Genomic DNA, 22,635 nt, shown 5'->3' with positions numbered 1-22,635 from the left:
GCTCTGGGCAGCTACATTGATCCCTCTGTGTAGCAGTCTGGGAGAAGAAAGAGGAGATCCTAATCAGGCACCCTGAGAAAAGACAAGGAGTCTGTCAATCTGCCCTTTGAGCCCAGATTCCTCTGCTCCCAGAAAGGCCCTGTCTCTTTTTAAGGGAGCTCCTTAGTGTGATCCTCCCTCAGCTCCAAGCTGCCAGCGAGGGGTGGCTGAGAACAGGAGTGATGGCCAGCGTAGTTCTTCTCTCTGCACTGAGACCATCCCTTTGCCTCCCAGGACCCACGAGATTTCACTTGGAGAACATCAGAAATGTCAGGGATTTCACCCATCCAAATTAACTCCTAAATGTGCCAAGTGAAACTGTAACAAAACTACAGCAAATCCCCTCAGCTCTGCTCTGCAGTTGGGCAAACTGTGAACAGCAGGGCTGGAAACGCTTTGATGTGTCACAGGCACATTTAATCTCGGATCACCCCGTGTCCCGAGCTGCCTCTCACAGCAAGGAGGATTCCTCGGGAGCCTGTCACAGGGTCCCTGCTCTCAAAGCCCCCATCAGCCAGCAAAACCCAGAGCTCAGGGGAGGGGGATGCAGAGAGGTCTTGCTAAAAAGAGAGACACATTTTGCCAATAGAGTCTGACCTGACTCAGTCCTGCCTTTTCCTCCTCAACAGAAAACCACACCCTGAGGCAGCCCCAGAGCTGGAGGCAGCACTGCAGGGGGGTCTCAGCTGAGCGGAGCAGAGGGGCAGAACCCCCCTGCCCTGCTGCCCACGCTGTGGGATGAGCCCAGGACACGGGGGGTTGTGGGTTTTGAGCTCCCATTGCTGGCTCCCATCCTGCTTTTCATCCCCCACTATCCCCATGGCCTTGGATGCAGGGCTGCTCTCCATCCCTTCAGCCCCGAGCCTGGCCCTTGAGATCTGGGGGCATTTGACACCCGCTGGCTCCTTTGATCCCCTTTCCCATCCCTCCCAGAGCACAGGGGAGGTCCAGGTGCTCCAGGGGCTGCCCCGTGTGCCCCTTGCCTGTCCCAGCCCCCAGCAGGGACGTTCCACGATGCCCCAACCTGCACTGCTCAGGATGCACATGGAGGGGGTGAAGGGGATCTCGTGTGCAGAGACCCCCAGGAGCCCCCTGAGCCTCTCTGCTCATGGCAGGGGAGCGGCCAGAGAGGCACCGGGTGTGCAGGGGCTGGAGAAGGAGGGGACAGGGACATGGGAATGCAGGCACGGAGATGGGAACACACCCATGGAGATGGGAACACACACATGGAGATGGGAACACACCCATGGAGATGGGAACACACACACAAGATCAAGCAGAGTAGCTTTGCTGAAGGGATTTATTGATCATTCAGGGGAAATGCCCCTGGGCTCTGAGGGAAATCAGGGGCTTCTTCCAGGGATGATCATCTCCTCATGCCACTGGAGGGGGACAGGGCACGGGTGTCATCACCAGTCCTGAAAGACAGAGCCCCAAACGTCACCCCCAAAGTCCACTGCAACATGAGAGGGGCCTTGTCCTGACCCCTCTCCCTGCAGGCACTGCTCACCTCAGCCATCCAGGGATGCAGCCACGCCTTTCTCACCAACAAGACCCACCACCTTCTCAGCCACAGGGGCTGGGGACAAAGACAGGCTCAGAGACACACTGGGTGCAATGGGATGTATTGGGAGTCTGGGGGAAGAAATGGGATCCTTGGGGAAGGTGCACTGGGGTATACTGGGGCAGACTGGGATGGCCGGGAGTGTCATGGCCATGTGAGGGGAGGACCCGACCCAGGCAGAACTCCTGGTACCCACCTGAACCATCTTCAGGATCCCAACGTCCACTAAATGCAGGTGGAGAGAGACCAGGAGCCCTGGCTGGTCACTGGGATGTCCCCGGTGCCAGTGAGGGATGGGGGGACCAAAGTGTCCCCCAGTTCCCAGACTGGATGCCCTCCAGTCCCCCCTGGCCCACTCACCTCCTGCAGATCATTTTGGGTTCCTGCCAAGAGTGCCTGGGGAAGGAGAGCAAAGGGTTGCTCAGGATTGGCCCCTGTGGGGCTGGGGGAGGGACACGGGTGTCCCCAGCCCCCCCAGCCCATGGCTGCCCCCATCTGAGGGTGAAAATCCCTTCTGCTCCCCCCAGTCCCACTCCACCCAGTTTCACCTGGGATCCCTGTTCCTGCAGGGCCCAGGGTGGGGATGGAGACAAGGAGAGCCAGGAGAATTCAGGGCCTGCAGGGAGGGTTGGGGGAGGTTGGGGGGGACCCTAAGATGCTGAACTGGGGGGAACTGGGGAGCCCACGGGACTGGGATTGGGGTGTTGAAGGGGCCCTGTGTGGGATGCAGGGGAGGGGAAAGGAATTCAAGTGTAGGGACATGGGGACTGCAAGGGAGAGGCTTGGTGGGGACAGGAGGAGGAGGATGGAGGAGGACAAAAACGAGGGCACTGGGAGATGGTTGGGAGTGGAGAGGGAGGCAAGGAATGGTCTTGGGAGGTACCAGGGCAGTGGCCTGGGTGAAAGGCAAAGGTCTGAGGGGAAGGATGGAAAGAAAAGCTTTAGGAATGATCAATGGGAGGATGTCTGGGGACCCTGGGTAGGACACAGAGCAGATGCTGGGGAGGAGATGCCTGAGGGAAACAAAAAGGATGGGATGGGAGGCCCAAGAGGGGGGATTTGGGAGCACCATTAAAAGAAACAGTTGGGGGCCCTCCCAGCAATTGACAGTGGACCTCCCTTGTCAGGGATGGCTGAATGGCTTCCTGCCGTTGCATCTTTCATTTCTTATCAAAAATCACCCAAATAGTTTTCAAACAGTGCCTGCCAGTGGAGCTTGAAGGCACTCGTTCCATCAAAGCCATATCTGTAATTCAGAGGCATAAATAGAGAATGTAGATTTGTCTCCTAAGGTGCTGTCTCATTTCTACTAGATGTCAATTAGTATCATGTAAAACATGATCATTAAAATTAAAAACTCTTACCCTTCTATTTCCCTTTGAAAAATAATTCCGGTGTTAAAACTCTCACTTCTGTTTGATTGTTTAAAATCAAAATGAATGTGTGTACTAGTGGACACAGACAGGGCTCCCTCACAGAGAAGCCCATGAAGTATGGGCTGGATGAGCAGACAGCAGGCTGGTTGAAATCTGCTGCCAGTGCAACATCCAGCTGGAGGCCAGTGATCAGCAATTCCTGGTGAACATCTCCATTGATGATCTGGATGATGGGATATAGTGCTCAAGTTTAATGGAGTTGATGAGTTTACATTCCGACTGCAAGGAACATGTTTTCACATCTGAAGCAGGGGATGGGAAACCAGAGACTCACTGTGAACACCAAATGATTTCCAGAGCCTTTCCAGAGCATTTCATTCAAATCTGGGAATTTTGGCTTAAAAAATCACGGTGCTCCTCCATTACTCTGGAAAGGGGATCCTGGTCTGTCAGAAGTGAAGACATTGCTGAATCTGAAAGCTGGAGAAGACAACAAGAAATGTGTGACCCTCCAGAGGATGAAAGCCCTGGATGAAGTTGTCAAGAAGTTCAGACCCAAAGCCTTTCGAGTTTTACGGTTGTGTCTTAACATTTCTTGTAGTTTTTCCCTTGTTTGTCCCCTGAAGTTGTTTGATGAAAAATCCCCTTGATGTCTGTATCCTTAGACCCCGTTCCCCCATTGGCCAAAGTTTGCTGCATTGCAGTATTTCCTTTTTGGCCACCCTTTCCCTAAAATGGATAAACCCTACCCCCTTTTTCCCTTATCTAGTTACACTTTGCATGCTGGGGTCCCATCTGGGGTGCCAAGAAGAGCTGTGCTTTGGTACCAATTACCTCTGAAGCTGCTCCTATGCCTTCATAGGCTGCTAAGATTTCCTTCTCCACAGGGGTGGAATTGGCCTCAGAACCTCTGTAGCTTCGGCTCCAGAAACCCAGTGGTCACCCTCACGTCTCACCAGGCACCTTTGGCCAGAGGCTCCAGGAGGGACCTTTATCTCCAGCTGCAGAGTAGAGCACATTCTTTACATCTGGTCCTGTCCTGACTGCTCCAAGAGCCACGGCATGTGCAATCTCTTGCTTGATCTGCCTGAAAGCTTGTTGTTGTTCAGGACCCCACTGGAAATTGTTCTTTTTACGGGTCACAAAGGAAAGAGGGCTCACCATCTGGCTGTACTCTGGGATGTGCATCCTCCAGAAGCCAATGGCTCCCAGAAAAGCTTGGGTTTCTTTCTTGTTTGTGGGTGGAACCATTGCTACAATCTTGTGGATGACGTCTGTTGGTATCTGGTGTCGTCCATTTGCCATTTCAGCCCTAGGAACTGGATCTCATGGGCAGGGCCCTTGACCTTACTCTTCTTGATGGCAAAACCAGCCCTGAGGAGAATCTGGATGATCTTCTGTCCTTTCTCGAAAACTTCTTCTGCTGTGTCCCCCCACACAATGATGTCATGGATGTACTGGATGTATGGATGGGGGTCACAGCATCTCGGTTCCTCCGATACTGTTGCCTGTGTACAGTTGTCGTGGTCCTTGGCACTTCTTGTCCCCAAAGCTCCAGCGATTCCTTTCGTACAACAAGGGGACCAATGCAGCACCACCTCTCCAATTTTAAGTAGCATTTTCGCTGCCTTCACCACTAGGATCATTGTCACTGAGCAATGTAGGGGTGGGTTAGAGCTGATCTTGGAGTCTTTGCTACCAAACCTTGAAGGCCACCATTAAGGAAACTGGCTACTAGGTCGTGGATGTCCAAATTAAGGAAAGGAAGCAATTTGTTCCATCCATCTGAACGGTCCCTTACAGGATGTCCTAGGACAGGCACAAAAACAGCAAGAATCAGGAAAAAAATTAGTAAAAAGACCATTGTTATTATTTTTCTTTCTCCTTGTTCCTAAACAAAGCTATGTTTAGATAAACACAATCCTTCTTGGCAGCTCTCCCAGGAGTGTCCCAAAACAATGGTGGATGTTTACAAACAAACCTGCTCTTGGCAGCTTTCCCAGACAACGTTCCCACAACAAAACCAAAGGAACCAAAACAATCCCACTTCTGACACCAAAACCATCTGTAGCCAGTTGGAGTTGGCTTCCTGCCAAACCCCACAGACTACAGAAGATTACTACGTGTAAATTTAGAGTAGAAGTTAGGTGGGAGGTTCCTGTGCCACAGAGCTCTTGCCCACAGTTTCTCTTGGGAAAGAATGGAGTTCCACAGCTCATTGCTTCCATTTCAATCTTTTTTGACCACTCTGGAAAATCTGGACAAACCTGATGAGCAGAAGTCTTGGACTTTACCACAGGTGTCTGGGTGGTGTTCTGAGAGCCAGACTTCTGCTCAGTCCCAAACTGATGCCAAGATGTCCCAGGCCAGGTGAATCCAGAAGTGGACTTGCAGCCAGAAGTCCGCTGACAGCGCTGCTTGGGACTGCAGATCTGCTTCTCTGGCGCTCCAAAAAGAGCTTGGTGTTGGCCACTGCAAGTCTCTCAGTAGCTCTGAAACATTCACAAGCACACACAGAGTCATCTTTGGCAGGAAGGCTTTCGCAAAGTTACCCTCCACAGCCTTGGCTACTACTCGACTTCTAAAAGCCAAGGGCATGAAGAGCGTCCAAAACCAGCACATCCTTTGATCTGAGCTTGTTCACAGGGTCTGTTTCTAAGAAATCACACCAAGTGCAAGGAGTAGGCAGTGTCACCTCCAGAAGAACTCTGGCCTACCCTGGCCTTCTCAAGGAAAGCTCAACCCTCAGACCCGCTGCCAAAACAGAAGCCAAGAAAGAGCCGCCTTATTTTGGATTCACAGAATCCAACTCACTTCTCCCAGAGGCCTCTCCTTATTCAAACAGGAAAGGGCACAAGATTCATCTTTTCTGTCACCCACGGGATGAGGAGAGTAGAGACTGGCAGAAAGACTGCCTGCTAAAACAACCTCAACTTGAAAAGACACCAATAATGCCATAGTGGTGGTGCTGTGGGTTAATGCTGGAACTCTAAAGAGAAAGGAAGACAGGTCTGAGGAAGGGAAGGGTCTGAAGGAACTTTCCCCACAAAGATGCCACGTTCTGCTTTCACACCTGACGCTGGCCAGATGTAGAAAAGGGATTTCCGAGGAAAATGCAGGAGGAAAAAGGAGTCTGTTCTTACCAGTCCAAAAAAGCACGGACTTACCTTTCCAGTCTCTTGGCGAAGCTTTTTCTTCTTTGGGCTTCCACCAGATACAGCTCTTTGTACTTGTCCACTTCTGCCTGGGTGGATTCCTTTTGAAAAGGTCTTTCTGCTTGGTTGCTTTTTGTCCTTCCCAGTGCACGTTCCAGATCTCTAATTCTGTCTTCCAGCTGCTTTTTCAGTGAGTCCACATGACTGGTTCTGATTTCTTCTAAGGTGTCCTGGTGGGCTGCCTGTGCCTGAAGGAGACAGTGCACCTTCAACCACCACAAGAAAAAGAGAGCTCTGCCCAGCACAAAATTGCACACACCCACTTTCAAGGGCCCAGCCTTACTCAGAGAGGCGGCTCTGCCTCCTCACTCCCAGCAGCAACCAAGGCAGAACCCAGGAGCTGCCAGGGCAAACAATTCTTTTCATTGGGAAAGAAGCCCAAATGAGCACTCTGCTTCAAAGCTACTAATGAAGAGACACTGGGTCTGTAGGGCAGGGCATGTCCAAAGGGATTCTTCAAAGACAAGAAGAGCTTCCACCTCCACCTCCACCCCCTCCCTCCCATCCCTGGAATTTCAGTGACTCCTTTTCTGAGCACTTTCACCCCCTACAAGGACAAAGCAGCACCTGTAGGTCTGGCAATGACAGCTGCAAGTTGCCAAACCCATTCAAGGATGAGCAGTGAGAAGCAGAGCAGTGCACAGAGATCCCCCCAAGCACTGCAAAGTGGGAATCTGCCTTGGGCAGCCTTTGCATTCAGGGACCTGCCGGCACATTCCACACCCATGACAGCACTCCTGCCCAACCAGATTGCCTTCTGCCACTGCCTTCAGCAAAGACAGAAGCTAACCCACAGAATACAGGAGCAAAAGAAAAAGACCAAACACCATGGCCACAAGAGAAGTTTAGGAAGTGCCTGTGGACACTGGGGAGAAATTCACTTACTTGCAAAAACTCATTGACTTCTTGGAGTTTTTGTCTTATTTCCTGGTCTGCTTCTTCTTCCACCTCTCTTTTACACTGTTCGAGTTGGCTGCGATCCACCACGTTGGTCTCCAAATGATGGTGGAGTTTTGCCAGCTCTTCTTGCAGCTGGCATTTGTCCATGGCCAGGTTCTTGCACTCCCCACGCAGGGTAGACAGCTCTTCTTGCAAAGCCTGATTTTTGGCCTCCAGCTGCGTGCACTGTTCACGTTCCCTGTCCAACTGCTGGGAAAGTTCAGCAACCTGCAGACAGAAAATAAAAAAAGGAGCTCAGCGTGGTGTAAAGGCAGTGAATTCTGGGAAAATCCAAAACTGGCTGCCCAGGGAGACTTTATTCAACATCTGCTGGCTCAGGACTAGACACAAAGTGCAACCAGGCTTTTCTTTTCCAGCAAGAACAGCTTTCCCATCATTTGCCATAGGATTCCTCAGCTTCCCAGCCTTTTGGAGTTCCTCATGCAAAAATGCTCCACGCTTCTGGACTCCAAAGGAATCACTGCAAAGGCAGGAAGCCATTCTACAGGGATGCCTTCAAACCCAGGCGTGACTCTGACAGACGCCGCTTTAGCAACGGATCCGAGTGACGAGCGGAGAAGGGATGAGAGGTTCTGTGCCACTGCTGCACAGGCAGAGCAGCCTCAAAAGACCTGCTGGGAACAGCCCTTCTGGCTCCCCACCACAGGATGGGCTGAAACAGCTCCCCGTGAGCAAGAAGAGACAGATTTTCCCCTGGGAGGCCCCTGTCCTCCTTGGGCCCTGGGCAGCAACAACACTGTGGAGAAAAGCAAAGCCTCAAGTGCCTCCTGCTCAGCTCGTGCCTGAGACAGGGCTCAGGGGCTGATGGTGCCCTGCCAGTGACAGTGCTGTTCCTCCCCTCTCTGCCAGGGCAGCAATTCATCTGTCACACCCAGAGGACGCTGTCACAGCCTCCCTCCAGCTGCAGCCAGGCCTCAGCTGGGCCCCACTGCTCTCAGCCCATGGACGTGATGTCCTGCCAGGACGGCAGACCTGCCCATCCCTAGGGCCCAGCCGAGGGATCTGCACTCTTGGCTGACCCCGCTCACTGTCAGGGGGCCTGTTCTGCTCTTCTTGCTCAGGGCCTGTGGGACGGCTCCCTGGCCCGGGAGCTCACGCACCCTGCCAGGCTGGCTGCCACTCCTGGCTTGCCCCTCCTCTGCAGGACAGCCTGGCCTCCATCAGCCCTTACACCTACTGCTTTGCCCTCAACATTTGCATCTTTCCCCAGAAGGAGAACTACCTCTGGATTAGTTCGAGTCATCTCCCACTGGAACAGCAGGAGGAGCATTAAGAAAAGCCCATCACATCCAAAATGCAGCCAAGGGAATAAAAACATCCACATGACAAGAAATAGAGGGAAAGCATCTCCCAGTTTTCAAAAGAAGGAACACCACAACCAAAGAGCCCCACCCAGAGCACAGCTCACCTCTCTTTGGAATCTATCAGCTTCCTTGACCTTTTCAGAATATCTCTTCTTCATTTCTTCCAGCTGGGACTGACTTCCTTTCTCTTCATTAACCCGGAGTTTCCTCCTCTCTATCCTCAGAAGCTTTTCCAGCCTGCACAGCAAATTAGTCAAGAAAACCATGAAACAGAGGAAGAACCAGCCTTTCCCCCACAGTCTCACAGAAACAGCACAGACAGCATCCAAGCCTAGAATGACTTGGCTTGGCAGGAGTCTTAAAGATCATCCAGTTCCAAGCCTCCTGCTGTGGGCAGGGACACCTTCCACCAGACCAGCTTGTTCACAAACCCATCCAACCTGGCCTTGAACACTTCCAGCCATGGGGCATCCACAGCTTCTCTGGGCAACCTGTTGCAGTTCCTCACCACCCCCACAGCAACCAATTTCTTCCGAGGATCAAATCTAAACCTATTCTCTTTCCATTTGAAGCCATTCCCCCTTGTCCTCTCACTACCTGCTCTTTTAAATGCACTCTCTTCATCTTTCTTGTGGGCTCCCTTCACACCCCAAAAGGCCACAATTAGGTCACTCCAAAGCCTTCTCTTTTCCAGGCTGAAGTGTTGCAATTGTCCCAGCCTTTCCTCCTAGCAGAGGTGCTCCATCTTTCCAAGCACCTTGGTGGCCTCCTCTGGACTCTGTCCAACAGCTGGAGGTCCTTGCTGTGCTGAGGAGCCCAGAGCTGGATGCAGCACTCCAGCTGGGCTCTCCCAAGGGCAGAGCAGAGAGGCAGAATGCCCTCCCTCCACCCGCTGGCCACGCTGCCTTGGACACAGCCCAGGACACAATTGGCTTTCTGGGCTGCGAGCGCACATTGCCGGCTCATGTCCGGCCTCTCCTCCAGCCCAAGGGCTTCTCGGCAGGGCTGCTCTGCCCCTCTTCATCCCCCAGCCTGCACTGATACAGGGGCTGCCCTGAGCCACGGCCAGCATCTTGCACTGGCTCTTGGTAAACCATCAGCAGATTGCCATGGGCCCACTTCTCCAGCTTGTCCAGGGCCCTCTGGATGGCATCAGCTGTGTCAACCACACCCCTCAGCTTGGTGTCAGCTGCAAATTTGCTGAGGGTGCACTCCATCCCTTCCTCTGGATCATTAGTGAAGACATTAAAGAACACTGGGCCCAGTCCAGACCCCTGAGGGACACCACTCGGCACTGATGGCCCTCAGCACTCTGAGCCATTGATCACCACCTCTGCATGGCACTGTTCACCCAATTTCTTCTCCATCTAACAGTCCACGCATCCAATCCATCTCTCTCCACTTTGGAGAGAAGGATGTTGTGGGGGACTGTGTCAAAGGCTTCCCAGAATGACAGGGAGATGACATGGGTAGCCCTTGTCCACTGAGGCAGTCGCTCCATCTTAGAAGGCCACCAGGTCGGTCAAGCAGGACTTGCCCTTGGGGAAGCTGTGCTGGTGCTTCCAATCACCTCCCTGCCGTCCATGTGCCTTGACAGAGCTTCTAGAAGGATCTTTTCCATCACCTCCCCAGGCACAGAGGGCAGGCTGACACGTTGGCAGTTCCCAGGGCCCTCTTTTCTACCCCTTTCAAAGATGGGCACAGTGGGTTTCCCTTTTTCCCCTCACCTGGGACTTCCCCTGACTGCCACGACTTTTCAAATATCAAGGAGAGGGTCTTGGCAACTCCATCAGACCCTGTTGGCCAATGGAGGGCAATAATGCTGGCCAGATGTAGAAGATGGATTTCCAAGGAAAATGCAGGAAGAAAAGGACTCTCTTATTACCACTCCAAACAAGCACGGACGTACCTTTCCAGTTTCTTGTCAAGGCATCTTCTGGTTTTCACTTCCTCCAGATACAGCTCTTTGTACCTTTCCATCTCTCCCTGCGTTGTTTCTTTACGAGAAGCACTCTCTTGTTGGGTGTTTTTGATCCTGTCCAATTCACTTTCCAGATTTCTAATCCTTTCTTCCAACTGGATTCTCATGGATTCACAATGAATGTCTCCAGTTTGTCCTAGTGGGGCCTGGTGGGCTGCCTGTGCCTGAAGGAGACAGTGCACCTTCAACCACCACAAGAAAAAGAGAGCTCTGCCCAGCACAAAATTGCACACACCCACTTTCAAGGGCCCAGCCTTACTCAGAGAGGCGGCTCTGCCTCCTCACTCCCAGCAGCAACCAAGGCAGAACCCAGGAGCTGCCAGGGCAAACAATTCTTTTCATTGGGAAAGAAGCCCAAATGAGCACTCTGCTTCCAAGCTCCTAATGAAGAGCCTGTGGACACTGGGGAGAAATTCACTTACTTGCAAAACGAGGCTGACCTCTTGTAGCTTTGCACTTCTTTCCTGGTCAGCTCCTTCTGCCACCTCTCTTGTACACTGTTCTCTTTGGCTGCCATCCAGCACCAAAGTCTCCAAATGATGGTGGTGTTTTGTCACCTCTTCTTGCAGCTGACATTTGCTCTTCTCCAGTTGTTCACACTTCCCAAGCAGAGTGGACAGCTCTTCTTGCAAAGCCTGGTTTAGGGCCTCGAGCTGCATGCCTGTTCCAGGCTCCATGTCCAGCTGCTGGGAAAGTTCACCACCCTGTGCACAGAAAAATAAAAGAAAAGGAAACTCAGCATGATCTAAAGGCAGTGAATTCTGGGACAATCTCTCAAGGGGGTGGCCATGGCAACTGTATTTATCATCTACTGGAAATGAGCCTAGGAAACACTTGAAAGATTCCCCGACAGAAAGAAGAAACTTTAGACCTACTTAAGAATTTGGGAGACACTTCTGGCAACAACACTTCTGGGTCCCTTGGAGCTCATGATGAAACTCCTCATTTAGAATCTAAGAATTCCTCCAGTGTCCAGCACACCAAATACCCTCAGGGCTTTTGTAGCAGCTGGGGAAAGGACCAGGCTGCTTTCTGAGCAGCCTCTGCTGAGGAGAAGGCAGAAACTGAGCTCCCCAGGCTCTCCAGGAAAACTTCATCTGATAATTGCCCCTTATAAGCAACTGGGCTCCAGAGTCACAAAAAGGCAAATTTAGGACCAGCTTACTGAGGCAGAGGCTTGCAGGGCTCTCGGAAGGGCTTCAACGCTCTCGCTTGGCTGCTGGACAGTGGCTTCCAATCTGCTGTTCTCACTTGCAAAGTTGAAGAAGAAATACAGCTTTATTACCAGAAAAGCCAATGCCAGACAAACTGTGCTAAGGAACAGAAGCCACAGCAGAAGCGTCCTTCAAAATCCCACTGACTCTCCCCCTGTTTCCACCCAATCCCCAAAGCCACAGACCCCTCGCTTCACTGGGTTCCTCTCTTACTCTTGTGCGTCTTCTTCCAGTTGGTTCACAGTCGGATTGGTCTCGCAAGATGCCAACAGGAAGTCCTGCAGTTTCTGGGAGGAAGTTATTGCCTCTCTTTTCTTGGCATCCAAGGCAGTCTTCAAGTCAGGAACACAATGCTCAGACTGAAGATGCTTTTCTTCCTCCTCCCTCAGCTGTAAAATCACGGGAAGAATCCACAGTTGTCAGGGGAGCTTTTCCAGAGAGGAGCCAGCTGCTGCTGAAGAACTCAGGTGCTGCATGTCTGTGTGCATCCCCTCTGCCCAAAGAACTGCAATCCATTCAAGTCCCTTCAAAGCTTCACTTCTGCTCCCCAACAAACACACTGAACACTGTTTTGTCCGTTTTCAGGATGGATAGGAAGCAACAGGCACCCCCAGGTTTCTCCCTGTGGGGACAGGCTTTCCATACCTCTGCGCCAGCCCTGTCCAGCTCCTCCTGCAAGCGCAGATTATCTTCCTCCAGGTGAGCCTCATGGCTTCCAGGAACCACAAGAGCAGTCCTAAAGCATGCAAAATTTCATCGGAAACATGTCTGATCCTGCATCAGTTTTCCCCTGCTTGCTCCCAAAACAGCTCTTCCCCCCTTTCCTACAAGCTCCGGGAAAGCAAAGCCAAGTCCATGGAAGCATTGGAGAATTTCTCTTACAAGGGGCCTCCCTAAAGCAGCCTCAGCTACCAGCTCAGGCCATGCTGTTCAGGGCTCCTTGCACTGCTCTTCAAAGTCCCCCCAGATGCGGCTGCACAAACTCCCAGGGCAAGCCCTTCGACCCCCTGACCATCTCCATGGCAGGAAGTTTTCTCCTTCTGTGTGCTCGGAGCCCCTCGTGTCCCCTGGGACAGTGTTGGTTCTCTTTCCCCCAACGCTTCCCTTCAGAGCACTGAACGCACCGACTCTGCCGTGCCTTAAACCCCCCTGGCCTGCAGAGCAGCCACGCTGCTGAGCTACTGGCAAGTTTCCCCGGGGCTCTGGCTCTGGGTGGGGAGAGGGCACCACAGACAAGGCTTTCTTGCAGACCTCAGCGGGCAAAGGACGAGAGCCCCTGAGGTAGGAGAGCAGCCAAGGGCAGACCTGCATTTACCAGTCCCACGGGGAACTGCTTCCACGGGGCTGCTCCTTCTTTTTCCCAGCTCATTGCCACGTCCCTCGTCTGGGTCACACTTGCAGACTACCCAGAACACCCGGGTGCTGTTTTGACAAAGCCCTCACCTTTCCCCCTGGGCTTGAGCAGGCCTGTCAGCTGCTTTGTTCACAAGGCACTCCAGAATCTCCTCGTGCTGTTGCAAGGCTGCAAGTTTGAAGGGGGTAAATCCCCACTAAAAGGAGAGAGAATCCCCATTAGAAAGACACAGACAAGCTCTGCAGCTGTTGGAAAGAGCAGCTTTAGCCACGTGCCAAGGTTACCTGGTTCTGAGCATCACTGTTGGCATGATGCTCCAGTAACAGCCCTGCTACAGCTGTGTTTTTAGAGAGGACAGCCAGGTGAAGGGCAGTGTTGCCGTCAGCGTCTGCCAGATTGGGGTCGGCACCGTGTTCCAGCAGAACAGCAACACATTCTTCCTGCTCCTGCTGGACTGCCTGGCAACAACACACCAAAAGGGAAAGGCTGCCAACTTTTCATCCCCCTCTGTCACAACTCCCTCAGCTCCTGAGTGCTGCCATAGAAGACCATCTTCAAAGATCAGCTAACAGAGGCTGTGCCGTGCCCATTGCAATAGGCGTCTTTCTATGGCCCTGCCCTGCAAGGAATCCTGCCAGACACCTCCCCTTTAACACCCCAGCACTAAGCCCCACCTCCAAGCTCAGAAGGCATTGCACACACCTTCATCAGGGCCGTTCTCTTGAAGCTGTCAGCGAGGTTGGGCTGGCTGTTCTTCCTTAGCAGATATCTGACGACATCTGCATGGCCATTGGCCGAAGCCAGATGCAGAGGTGTCCTAAAAATTAAACAGACTCTCTTAACCCAGACAGACAAAGGATGAGCCCAAGCTGTGTCTGTACCCAACACCCTGGGGACCCTGCCCGGACTCTGCTCCTGCTGCTGCTGCTGCTGCTGCTGCTGCTGCAACCCTGCCCTGATGAGCCAGAGGGCAGAAGAGAACAGGTGAGGGCTGAGCAGCTGCAGAACAGCCCTGCAGAGAGAGCACGGCCAAGGGGCAGGTGGGCAACACGCGTTTGCAGCAGCGCTGGAGCCCGGGCGGCAGCTGCAAGCAGTGAAAAGCTCAAGAGTTCCCTGTCCCAGCTGACAGGGCAAATGTCACTTTTCAAGCCTTGTCCCTAAGAGAGGGCTGCCGAGGACTACTGCAGCTTGGCTCAGGAGCAGGCAAGGTGTGCCATCAGCGTGGCCCAGAACTCACCGCATCTCCTGGTCTGGCCTGTCGATGCCGACTACCTTGACGTACCAGCGCCAGCGCCTCAGCCAGCCCAGGTCACCGCGGGCGGCCGCGCGGTGCAGCCTGCCCAGCCCCTGCTCCCGGAGCTGGGAGGCGCTGCTGGAGCTGGTGGCAGCCCAGGGCTGCCCACTGGGGCTGCTGGAGGGCGACTGCCGTCGCTTCTTGCTCAGAAGCCACGGCATGGCCCTGCTTGGAGCTCCCAGCAGCAGGAAGGGCAAGAAGGCCCCGGCGGGCTGCCGGGAGCCAAGTGGGGATGAGGAATGGGACGGGGCGAGGTTTAGGGGGAGGGTGACAAAGGGGCGAGAATAAGGACGGGCACAGGGTATGAAGCACAAGGCAGACGAGGTCGCCCTGCGCAGTGGTCGTGGCCTGCAGCTGCCAAGACGGCGATGCAGGCGCGCAACGCTCCCCGAGCGGGATGTGCTGCTGCTCCCCGAGAGGCTACAGCAGCTCTGAGCGCCGGCTGCGGGCACCAACAAAGCCGTGCCCGACTGGCGCCTGTGGCGTCACAATGGCTGGTGGAAGGCTCAGCACGTCAGCGTGGGGTGTGACAGAGGCCACGGGGCAGGGTGGGGCCGGGCGGGACAGCGCAGGGCGGGGCAGGTGTGAGGGCGGCCCTGCTGGGCCTTGTGGCAAGGAGGCGGCCTGGGCCTTGTGAGGGCGGCCGGCGGGAGTGGGCACTGCCCCGCCTCAGGGCGCCCGGGGCAGGGCCCGGGACGCTCCCACCGGGCCGGAGGCTGCGGTAGGCGCTGGAGCAGCTCCCGCATCACCCGCTCTGGCTTTTTGCTTCAGCCTGGAGCCGGGCTGCCTCTGGACACACTGCCATCAAATGAGGCTCAGGAGGAAGTGGGGCCACCACAGCTCTCAAGAAATGCCCACCCAGTGCTCGAAGCCTGCCAGGCCAGAGTTCCAGGACAATTCCCCAACTCCTTTGTCTTGTCCCTCTTGAAGAGCAGACACCTCACCCCCCTTCCCCTCACAACTGCTCTCTCCTGCTGCTTTGCCAGATGCCAACAGTGAATTTCTGCTCTGCTCCTCCACCAGCCAACGGGCAGCACACAGCAGGGCAGGAAGAAACTTTCAAACACATCTTGTCCCACTTTGTCTCGATGACAACACCAACTGAAAGATCAGAGGTTCTGCACCAGCTTTCTCAGCGGAGGGACACTACAATGGACCACAAACAGGCTGAAGAAATTTCCCTTTTTCTTTATGGGCTACAAACTGATCTGCTTCCCACGGGATCAGGGATTTGCCTGTGTTTTAAGGCTACCAGGAGCTTACTCACTATCTTCTGCCCAGAACACAAAGAGGAGGGCTCGAAAGCACTGCAAGAGTCTGGCAACTGAGTAGTAGCAATAGCTCACCTGGAGGCCATGATCTTAACACCACTGTGCTTCAAGCCTTCCCAGAGGAAGGGCACACATTTGCCTGGCCTCTGGGACAGGCTGAAGATGCAGCTGTGAGCAGAGCTGAAGGGAGCAGAGGGCAGCTCTGGCTCGGCCTTCAGGCCTGGCTTCTCTTTCGGCCTTGAAGATGTCTGCTGGACTGATTTGCACTCAGATGGAGGTCACTGCAGGGCACTTGATTTTCTTGAAATACACAGGGATCGTGGCACCTCAGTGTGTCTGTACACAGCAATGGTAGGTACTGGTGTAGCAATGGAATGACATTAGACAGTCCTTTATGGAAAACAGTAACACAAGTGAAGAAAAAAAAGGAATGCAAATATAAAACACACCAATACAACAACAACAAAATGGACAACAACAAAATGGTACAAAGCAGTCTGACATCCTGGATGCTGTGAAGAAGAAAAAAGGCACTTCATTGCTTCTGAAAAGCATCCAGTCATTTTCCTCCAGGCACCCTTGAGGTCCTGGTTCCTCCTGGGGGGGTTCAGTGCTGGAGGCACCACCGAGTCCAGAACTGACCTCAGCAGTTCCAGCAGCGGGGAGGAGATGGAGGGGGGCTTCAGGTGGGCAAACCTGACAGTGCTGACAAACAGGGAGACCACAGCAGGGTGAGGGAGGCCCATGGAAAAGGCTCTAAAAAACCCTCCCCGAAGTTCACGCTCTCTGCACTTTGGGGTTCTGGGGGTCCCCCCGTTCAGGCTCTTGGAGGTCCCTCGTGTTTTGGGGGCCCCCTCTCCAGGTTCTGCCTTTTCCAGGCTGCTGCAGATGCCGGGAATCCCAGGGGTCCCCCCTCTCGGAGCCCCCTCTTCCAGGGGCCGGGGGTCCCCGGCCCCCCCACCCCTCTGGGCTCCCCCTCTCCGCGCTTCCCCTCCCGCCCCCCCAGGCTGCCGGGGGTCCCCCAGCTCCGCTGTCGCCCCTCTCTGCTCTCCCCACTCCGGGGACCCTAAAAAAGGGGCTCGTCGCGTCCCCCCCCGCCGGCACCGGGCTGACAATGGGGGCGGCGGGGCCTGACCCCGCAACACCGACCCCCACCGCGGGGGGTCCCCGCATCCCCCCGGCCACCTCCCACCTCTGCCGGGAACCCACCCCGGGATCCCCCCCAACAAAACACCAACGGACCCACCAGTAAGGGAAGCCCTGCAAGTGCCTCGACTGCGGGAAGAGCTTCATCTGCTGCTCCAACTCCATCACCTGTCGGAGGACTCACCTTGGGAACAGGTGACCCACATTCCCAGTGACCCACCTTGGGAACAGGTTTGGTGACCCACATTCCCAGTGACCCACCTTGGGAACAGGTGACCCACATTCCCAGTGACCCACCTTGGGAACAGGTGACCCACATTCCCAGTGACCCACGTTGGAAACGGGCTTGGTGACCCACATTCCCAGTGACCCACATTGGGAACAGGTTTGGTGACCCACATTCCAAGTGACCCACCTTGGGAACAGGCTTGGTGACCCACATTCCCAGTGACCCACATTGGGGAGCCCCCTGGCTGGTGGACTGTGGCAGGATAGTCCCATGTGTGATTTGTGTGGGCACGGACCCAGTTACACACAGGGCATGCGGTTGAATCAAATTTATTAAGAACAGCATGAGCTGATACAGACAGTCCAAACTGTGACACGTCATGACGTGACCTCTCAGCCAGTGACATTCGAGCACTCTCTTGTGCATGTGCAGCAGAGCACCGAAGGAACTACAAGTCCCAGAATGCCTTGTGGTACTTCCTATAATATAAATCGCTACATTTCCCCTTTATTATAATTAGAACGAGTTACAGAACAATTTTTAAACCTTTTTCCTAAACATTTCTTAACATAAACAAACTTATCTTAAGCATTTATAAAAACCAGGGCCTAATGCGGTAAGGCCTTTATTAAAACTGGTCACAACCTTATTAACTGTGTCACTTTCAATTATTCAGGGTTTGTAAATATGGTTTGTGTAAGACGTTTTATCTGAGGGTATTTGTGTAACTGGGAGAGAAGCATCAATTTTATCTCAAAGGGAAGTGTGTCAGGTTATGGGTGTTGTGTTCAATTGTATTTGCTGGGGTTGAGGTAGTGTTATTGTAGGACTGTATTTTATTTAAGGCATCTCTGGCATAAAGTGGGTTTGAATTCACTCTCATACGTACGTCCACACAACGTTCCTCATTCATACGTAGGTGGCCACTTCTCAGTCTCTCCTCACACATGCACACTTAAGCCTTTTATTATGTCTCTGTACTTCAGTCACGTAGTTCAGGTCTGGTAGTGGTCATTAGTTATGTGTTTCTTCGATTCCAGTTTCTTCATCTGTCACTTCTGTTGATTGCTCTTGCTCTGAAGAAGGGCTAATATAAGGCCTGACACATCTGGAAGGGATCCATTGTAATTTACCTGTGGATACACAGGCATCTCCCCTCCCCCACGTTACGAGGTCCACTGGTCCTGACCATTGCCCTGATATTAAATATTTATCATGACTGGTGGTTTGGGAGAGGAAAGTACCTGAGATTCGTGTTGATGTTGGTACCTGCCGTGATCTGTGTCATCACAGTTTAAGAAATTTAGGACATATGACACTTTCCACAGGTGTTCCTGGGACTATAGATAGATTCCCCCCTTTTTTGTTTTTGCAGCATTCCCTTCCATGTCCAGTGTGCTCTCTCCACCATAGCTTGTCCCGTGGGTGAATGTGGTCTGCCTGTGGAATGAAATATCCCCCAATCCATGAGAAATATTTTGACTTTGAGGAACAATAGGCAGGAGCATTGTCTGTCTTTGTGGTTTTTGGAATTCTCAAAGTTGCGAAGCAACTAAGCCAGTGTCGGAAAACATCCCTTGCCTTTTCCCCAGGGTGTGCAGTGGCATTTATGTGTTTGGAATGTGTGTCTGCTGTGACATGGACATACTTTAGCCGACCAAGTTCAGCTCTGTGAGTAACGTCCGTTTGCCAAATTCCATTGGCTGCTGTGCCTCGGGGATCAACCCCTTCCTCAGATGGCACTGGGGCAATTTGCTGCCAGTCAGGACATGACATGCTGATACCTCGAGCTTGATTCACTGTGAGTTGGAACTGCCTCTTTAACGAGCGTGCATTTTGCTGAAAGAATAGGTGGGAGAGTTTGGCCTGCTCAGAGTTTTGGGAACTGCAGCAACCACAGCAGCAGCATCTGCTCTTTGATTGCCCTCTGCTCTGGGCCCTGGCAGTTCTGTGTGGGAGTGGGCATGCATTATGTAAAAGTCAAATTTTCTGTGGTTGACAAGGGACCATATAGTACGTATCTCTGTGAACAAATAAGGATTAGTGACATCTCAAAGGAAAGAGGCTTCGAGACGTGAAACCAACCCCGCAGCATAACACGAATCAGTAATGATATTCAGTGGCTGCTCACAAAACAACTCAAAGGCTATGCAGATAGCAGCAAGCTCTAAAACCTGTACAGAGCCTTGGTCTATGGTCTGTACTTGATTGTCCCAGTGTCCTGTGACAGGATTTATCCATGTCACTGCGGCCTTTTTTGACGTCCAGACGTGTCAGTAAAAACAGTGATGCCTGATACGGGTTATGGCCGGCAGCGACACGTGGCCATTAGAGGTAGATTCCCCATTTGTGCCCAGAGTCTGTGCTTTGGGAAGTGAATGGAAATGTCACCACTGTAGTCTGCCAACGCAGCGTGAAATCCAGCGTCCTCTGCGAGAAGCCAGTCCAAGTTGTCTTTGGTTGCTGGAACGTAGATGCCAAGTCTCTGAGCAGTTCTGTTATTCCAAGGTTTTTCGGCATCAGTTCATATCCCCCCTTGGAGTCTGTTTTGCCCGTGAAGGTGATCAGGAAGTGACCTCTGCCAGCTCTTGGCTCATGAATCCTTGGCTGGTTTTTTCCTCTGTTCTGTCCAGTTGCAGAGGGGAGTGAGAGAGTGGCTTTAGGGGGACCCTGGTGTCCAGCCAGGGCCAACCCACTACACCTGCTGTCTGTGCCCAGTGACTGGACCTGGTGACAGTGATGGAACGGAGCACGATGATCCTCCCTCCCTTCCCTGGGTGCTGCTGGACAGACCTGGTGTCTGAGCCCAGCGGGAACATCTGATCCCTGTCTGTGCACTTGTCCCTTGAGGGGACAGGCATCCCTCTCGTGCCCAGTCCTTCAGCCCCTCTGCCACCCACCACCACAGCAATAATTCCTCCCGTCAGACCCCAAAGCCAAACCCCAAAGCCGCCGAGCGCCGGCAGCGCCGGGAGCCAGACCCGGCAAAGGGCTCCTGCCCCTGCGCTCTCCCGGCGGGCGGGAGAAGCCGTGCCTGGAGCCGCTCGCTTTGCGCTGGGCTCTGCTGCCTCTGCCCCTTCCCACCACCCCACCTGCTTTTGGACAAACCTATTTCTTGATCCTGAAATGCGGGGCCGGGGCGGGATGGTGTTGTCAGGTCTTCCTGGCTCCTTTTGTTTCTCAACTCTGCCTGGCTCCGGGGCACGGCTCGGCCTTCGGCTCTGCCCGGCTCTTTTTGGCCTTCGGGTCTCCCTGGTTCCTTCCAGCCCTCAAGAGTTCACAGCGACATCGCTTTTGGGTCCTTTGATATCGGCCCAATGCTGCTCCTCTGTGGCACAGCGGGGCCTCCTGGAGCCATGGGGACATTGGGACACTCCAGGGACACATGGAATCAAGGCTGCCCCTTGACCTACGGGACCTCCTGGTGCCCTGGGGCACCTCGGACACTTCCTGGCCTCCTGATGGCAAGGAGAAGCCTGTGACAATGCAGGGCCTCAGGGACCCAAAGGCACCCCGTGACACTGGGGCACCTCGTGGTTATCGGTCTCTTCTGACAGTTCTGTGCAACCACAGAGAGACAAAACAGTGGAGCCTGAGCGTGTTGATCCAAACTATTCCCATCTCACCTGAAGATGTCCCTGCTAACAGAGGTCCTGTGTGTTCCCTCTGCTCTCTGGGCACTTGCATCCTTTGAGAGCTGCCCATCACTCTGGTAGCCAAGAGCACAGGGCGGGGAATCCCCTGGAGGGGGAGCAGAGACATCTTTCCTAGATCACCTTGCTCAGAGCCCCATCCAACCAGACCTTGAATGTTTGCAGGGATGGGGCATCCACCACCTCCCTGCAAATGTGTTCCTGTGTTTCAGCATTCTCACTAGAAAATAGTTCTTCTTTATCTCTGGTCTGGACTTGCACTTTTTTAGTTTAACTCCCTCACACCCTGTCCTATTAGGACAGGCCCTACTGAACCCTTTGCCCACATGTCTCTAAAAAGCTGCCTTGAAGTACTGGAAGGCCCCAAGGAGGTCTCCCCACAGGTTTTTCTTCTGCAGGCTGAAGAGCCCCCACTCTCTCAGCCTGTCTCCATGCGAGAGGTGCTGCAGCCCTGGGATCCCCTTGGTGGCCTCCTCTGGAAGTGCCCCAAGAGGTGCGTGTCTGTGCTGTGCTGAGGAGCCCATGGAGCTGCAGGAGATGCCAGGGCTGGCAGGGGAATCCCCCCAAGCCATTGCCATTGCGGGTGGGTGCGTTGCAGACAGCCAGAGGAGCCCAGAGCTGGAGGCAGCACTGCAGGGGGGTCTCAGCTGAGCGGAGCAGAGGGGCAGAACCCCCCTCCCCTGCTGCCCACGCTGTGGGATGAGCCCAGGACACGGGGGGGTTGTGGGCTGTGAACTCCCATTGCTGGCTCCCATCCTGCTTTTCATCCCCCACTATCCCCACGGCCTTGGATGCAGGGCTGCTCTCCATCCCTTCAGCCCCGAGCCTGGCCCTTGAGATCTGGGGGCATTTGACACCCGCTGGCTCCTTTGATCCCCTTTCCCATTCCTCCCAGAGCCCAGGGAAGGACTGAGGGGCCTTGGCTGATTGTCCCTGACCCTCCCCTGCCCCGACACCAAGCTGTGCTCCTTGGGGAGGGTGCTTGGACAGCCCCAGTCAGACCCTGTTTCCCGCTGCGCCCCCAAACCACCGGGTGCCCCAGGGGACGTGGGAACACACATGGACACGGGAAGGCACCCGTGGAGGTGGGAACACACACACCCAGACAGACACAGAGCATTTGTTTTGCTGTAGGGGTTTATTGATTCTTGCAGGGAAATTGCCAGGGCACCCAGGGGATCAGGGGGGTCCTCCAGGGATGATCATCTCCTCATGCCGCTGGAGGGGGCCAGGACACGGGTGTCACCACCACTTCCAGTCCTGAAAGACAGAGCCCCAAACGTCACCCCCGGTGTCCACAGGGACATGGCAGGGGCCTTGTCCCCACCCTGTCTGTCTGCAGGGAGCTGGGGCAGGAGAAGGGAATTGGATGCTGAGATCCATGTGGCCCCCAGAGCCCCCCAGCCCGGGATGCTCTGACACCTCCCCGAGCCCCTCCCTGCCCTCCCGGTGAGCCTGGGGGTCTGCAGAGCCCCCAGTGCAAGGCCAGGCTTGGGGGCAGCTCTGTCCAGCTGCCCCGGGACACGGAGCAGGGACAGCCCCCTGCGTGTCCCTCTGCTGTCCCCAAGCTCTGCCCACTGCAGAGGGCTCAGGGACCCCCCAGGGCCCTGCCAGGCTCCTTTGGGGGGCTGAGGAGCCTCCCATATTTCTCACCTGGACATGCAGAGAGGCAGCCGAGCGTCACTGGCGCATCAGCTCCACCTGGTCAGCCACGGGGGGCTGGGGACAGAGGCAGGGTTAGAGACACACTGGGCTGGTTCTGGGACAAACTGGGTAGGACTGGGACACACTGGGCTGGACTGGGACACACTAGGCTTGACTGGGACACACTGGGCTGTACTGGGGCACACTGGGATTCTGGGGAGGGTGGTGGCCATGAGAGGGGAGGGTCTGTGCCCAGCAGAACTTGGGGTACCCACCTCAGACCTCTTCACTCGACCGATATCCATGCCTCCCTGGAGAGAGAGCATGAGGTGTCACTGGTCACTGGGGTGTTCCCAGGCCCAGGAGGGATGGGGGGACTACATTTCCCCCC

At 54.3% G+C, this 22,635-nt stretch overlaps 1 protein-coding gene across 1 annotated transcript; it reads right to left on the bottom strand.

Annotated features, from left to right (window-relative positions):
- Nucleotides 1–3,927: 3,927 nt before the first annotated feature.
- On the bottom strand, nucleotides 3,928–15,713 carry LOC127462013 (ankyrin repeat domain-containing protein 18A-like). Its single transcript, XM_051770270.1, has 14 exons — nucleotides 14,245–15,713; nucleotides 13,710–13,824; nucleotides 13,292–13,465; nucleotides 13,097–13,203; nucleotides 12,299–12,389; nucleotides 11,867–12,042; nucleotides 11,605–11,752; nucleotides 10,862–11,143; nucleotides 10,368–10,603; nucleotides 8,563–8,695; nucleotides 7,080–7,361; nucleotides 6,147–6,382; nucleotides 5,247–5,471; nucleotides 3,928–4,788 (listed from the first exon to the last, which is right to left on the bottom strand). Exons 1-13 carry the CDS (start codon nucleotides 14,460–14,462, stop codon nucleotides 5,270–5,272), a joined length of 2,400 nt encoding a protein of 799 aa, XP_051626230.1. The 5' UTR covers nucleotides 14,463–15,713; the 3' UTR covers nucleotides 3,928–4,788; nucleotides 5,247–5,269.
- Between the last annotated feature and the right edge of the window lie 6,922 nt (nucleotides 15,714–22,635).

This window comes from Manacus candei, unplaced genomic scaffold, assembly GCF_025592945.1.
Source record: "Manacus candei isolate 608988 ecotype Guabito, Panama unplaced genomic scaffold, ASM2559294v1 h1tg000118l, whole genome shotgun sequence".
NCBI classification, from domain to species: domain Eukaryota; kingdom Metazoa; phylum Chordata; class Aves; order Passeriformes; family Pipridae; genus Manacus; species Manacus candei.
The sequence above is the reverse complement of the archived record's forward strand: the minus strand, read 5'-3'. Positions and strand labels throughout refer to the sequence as shown.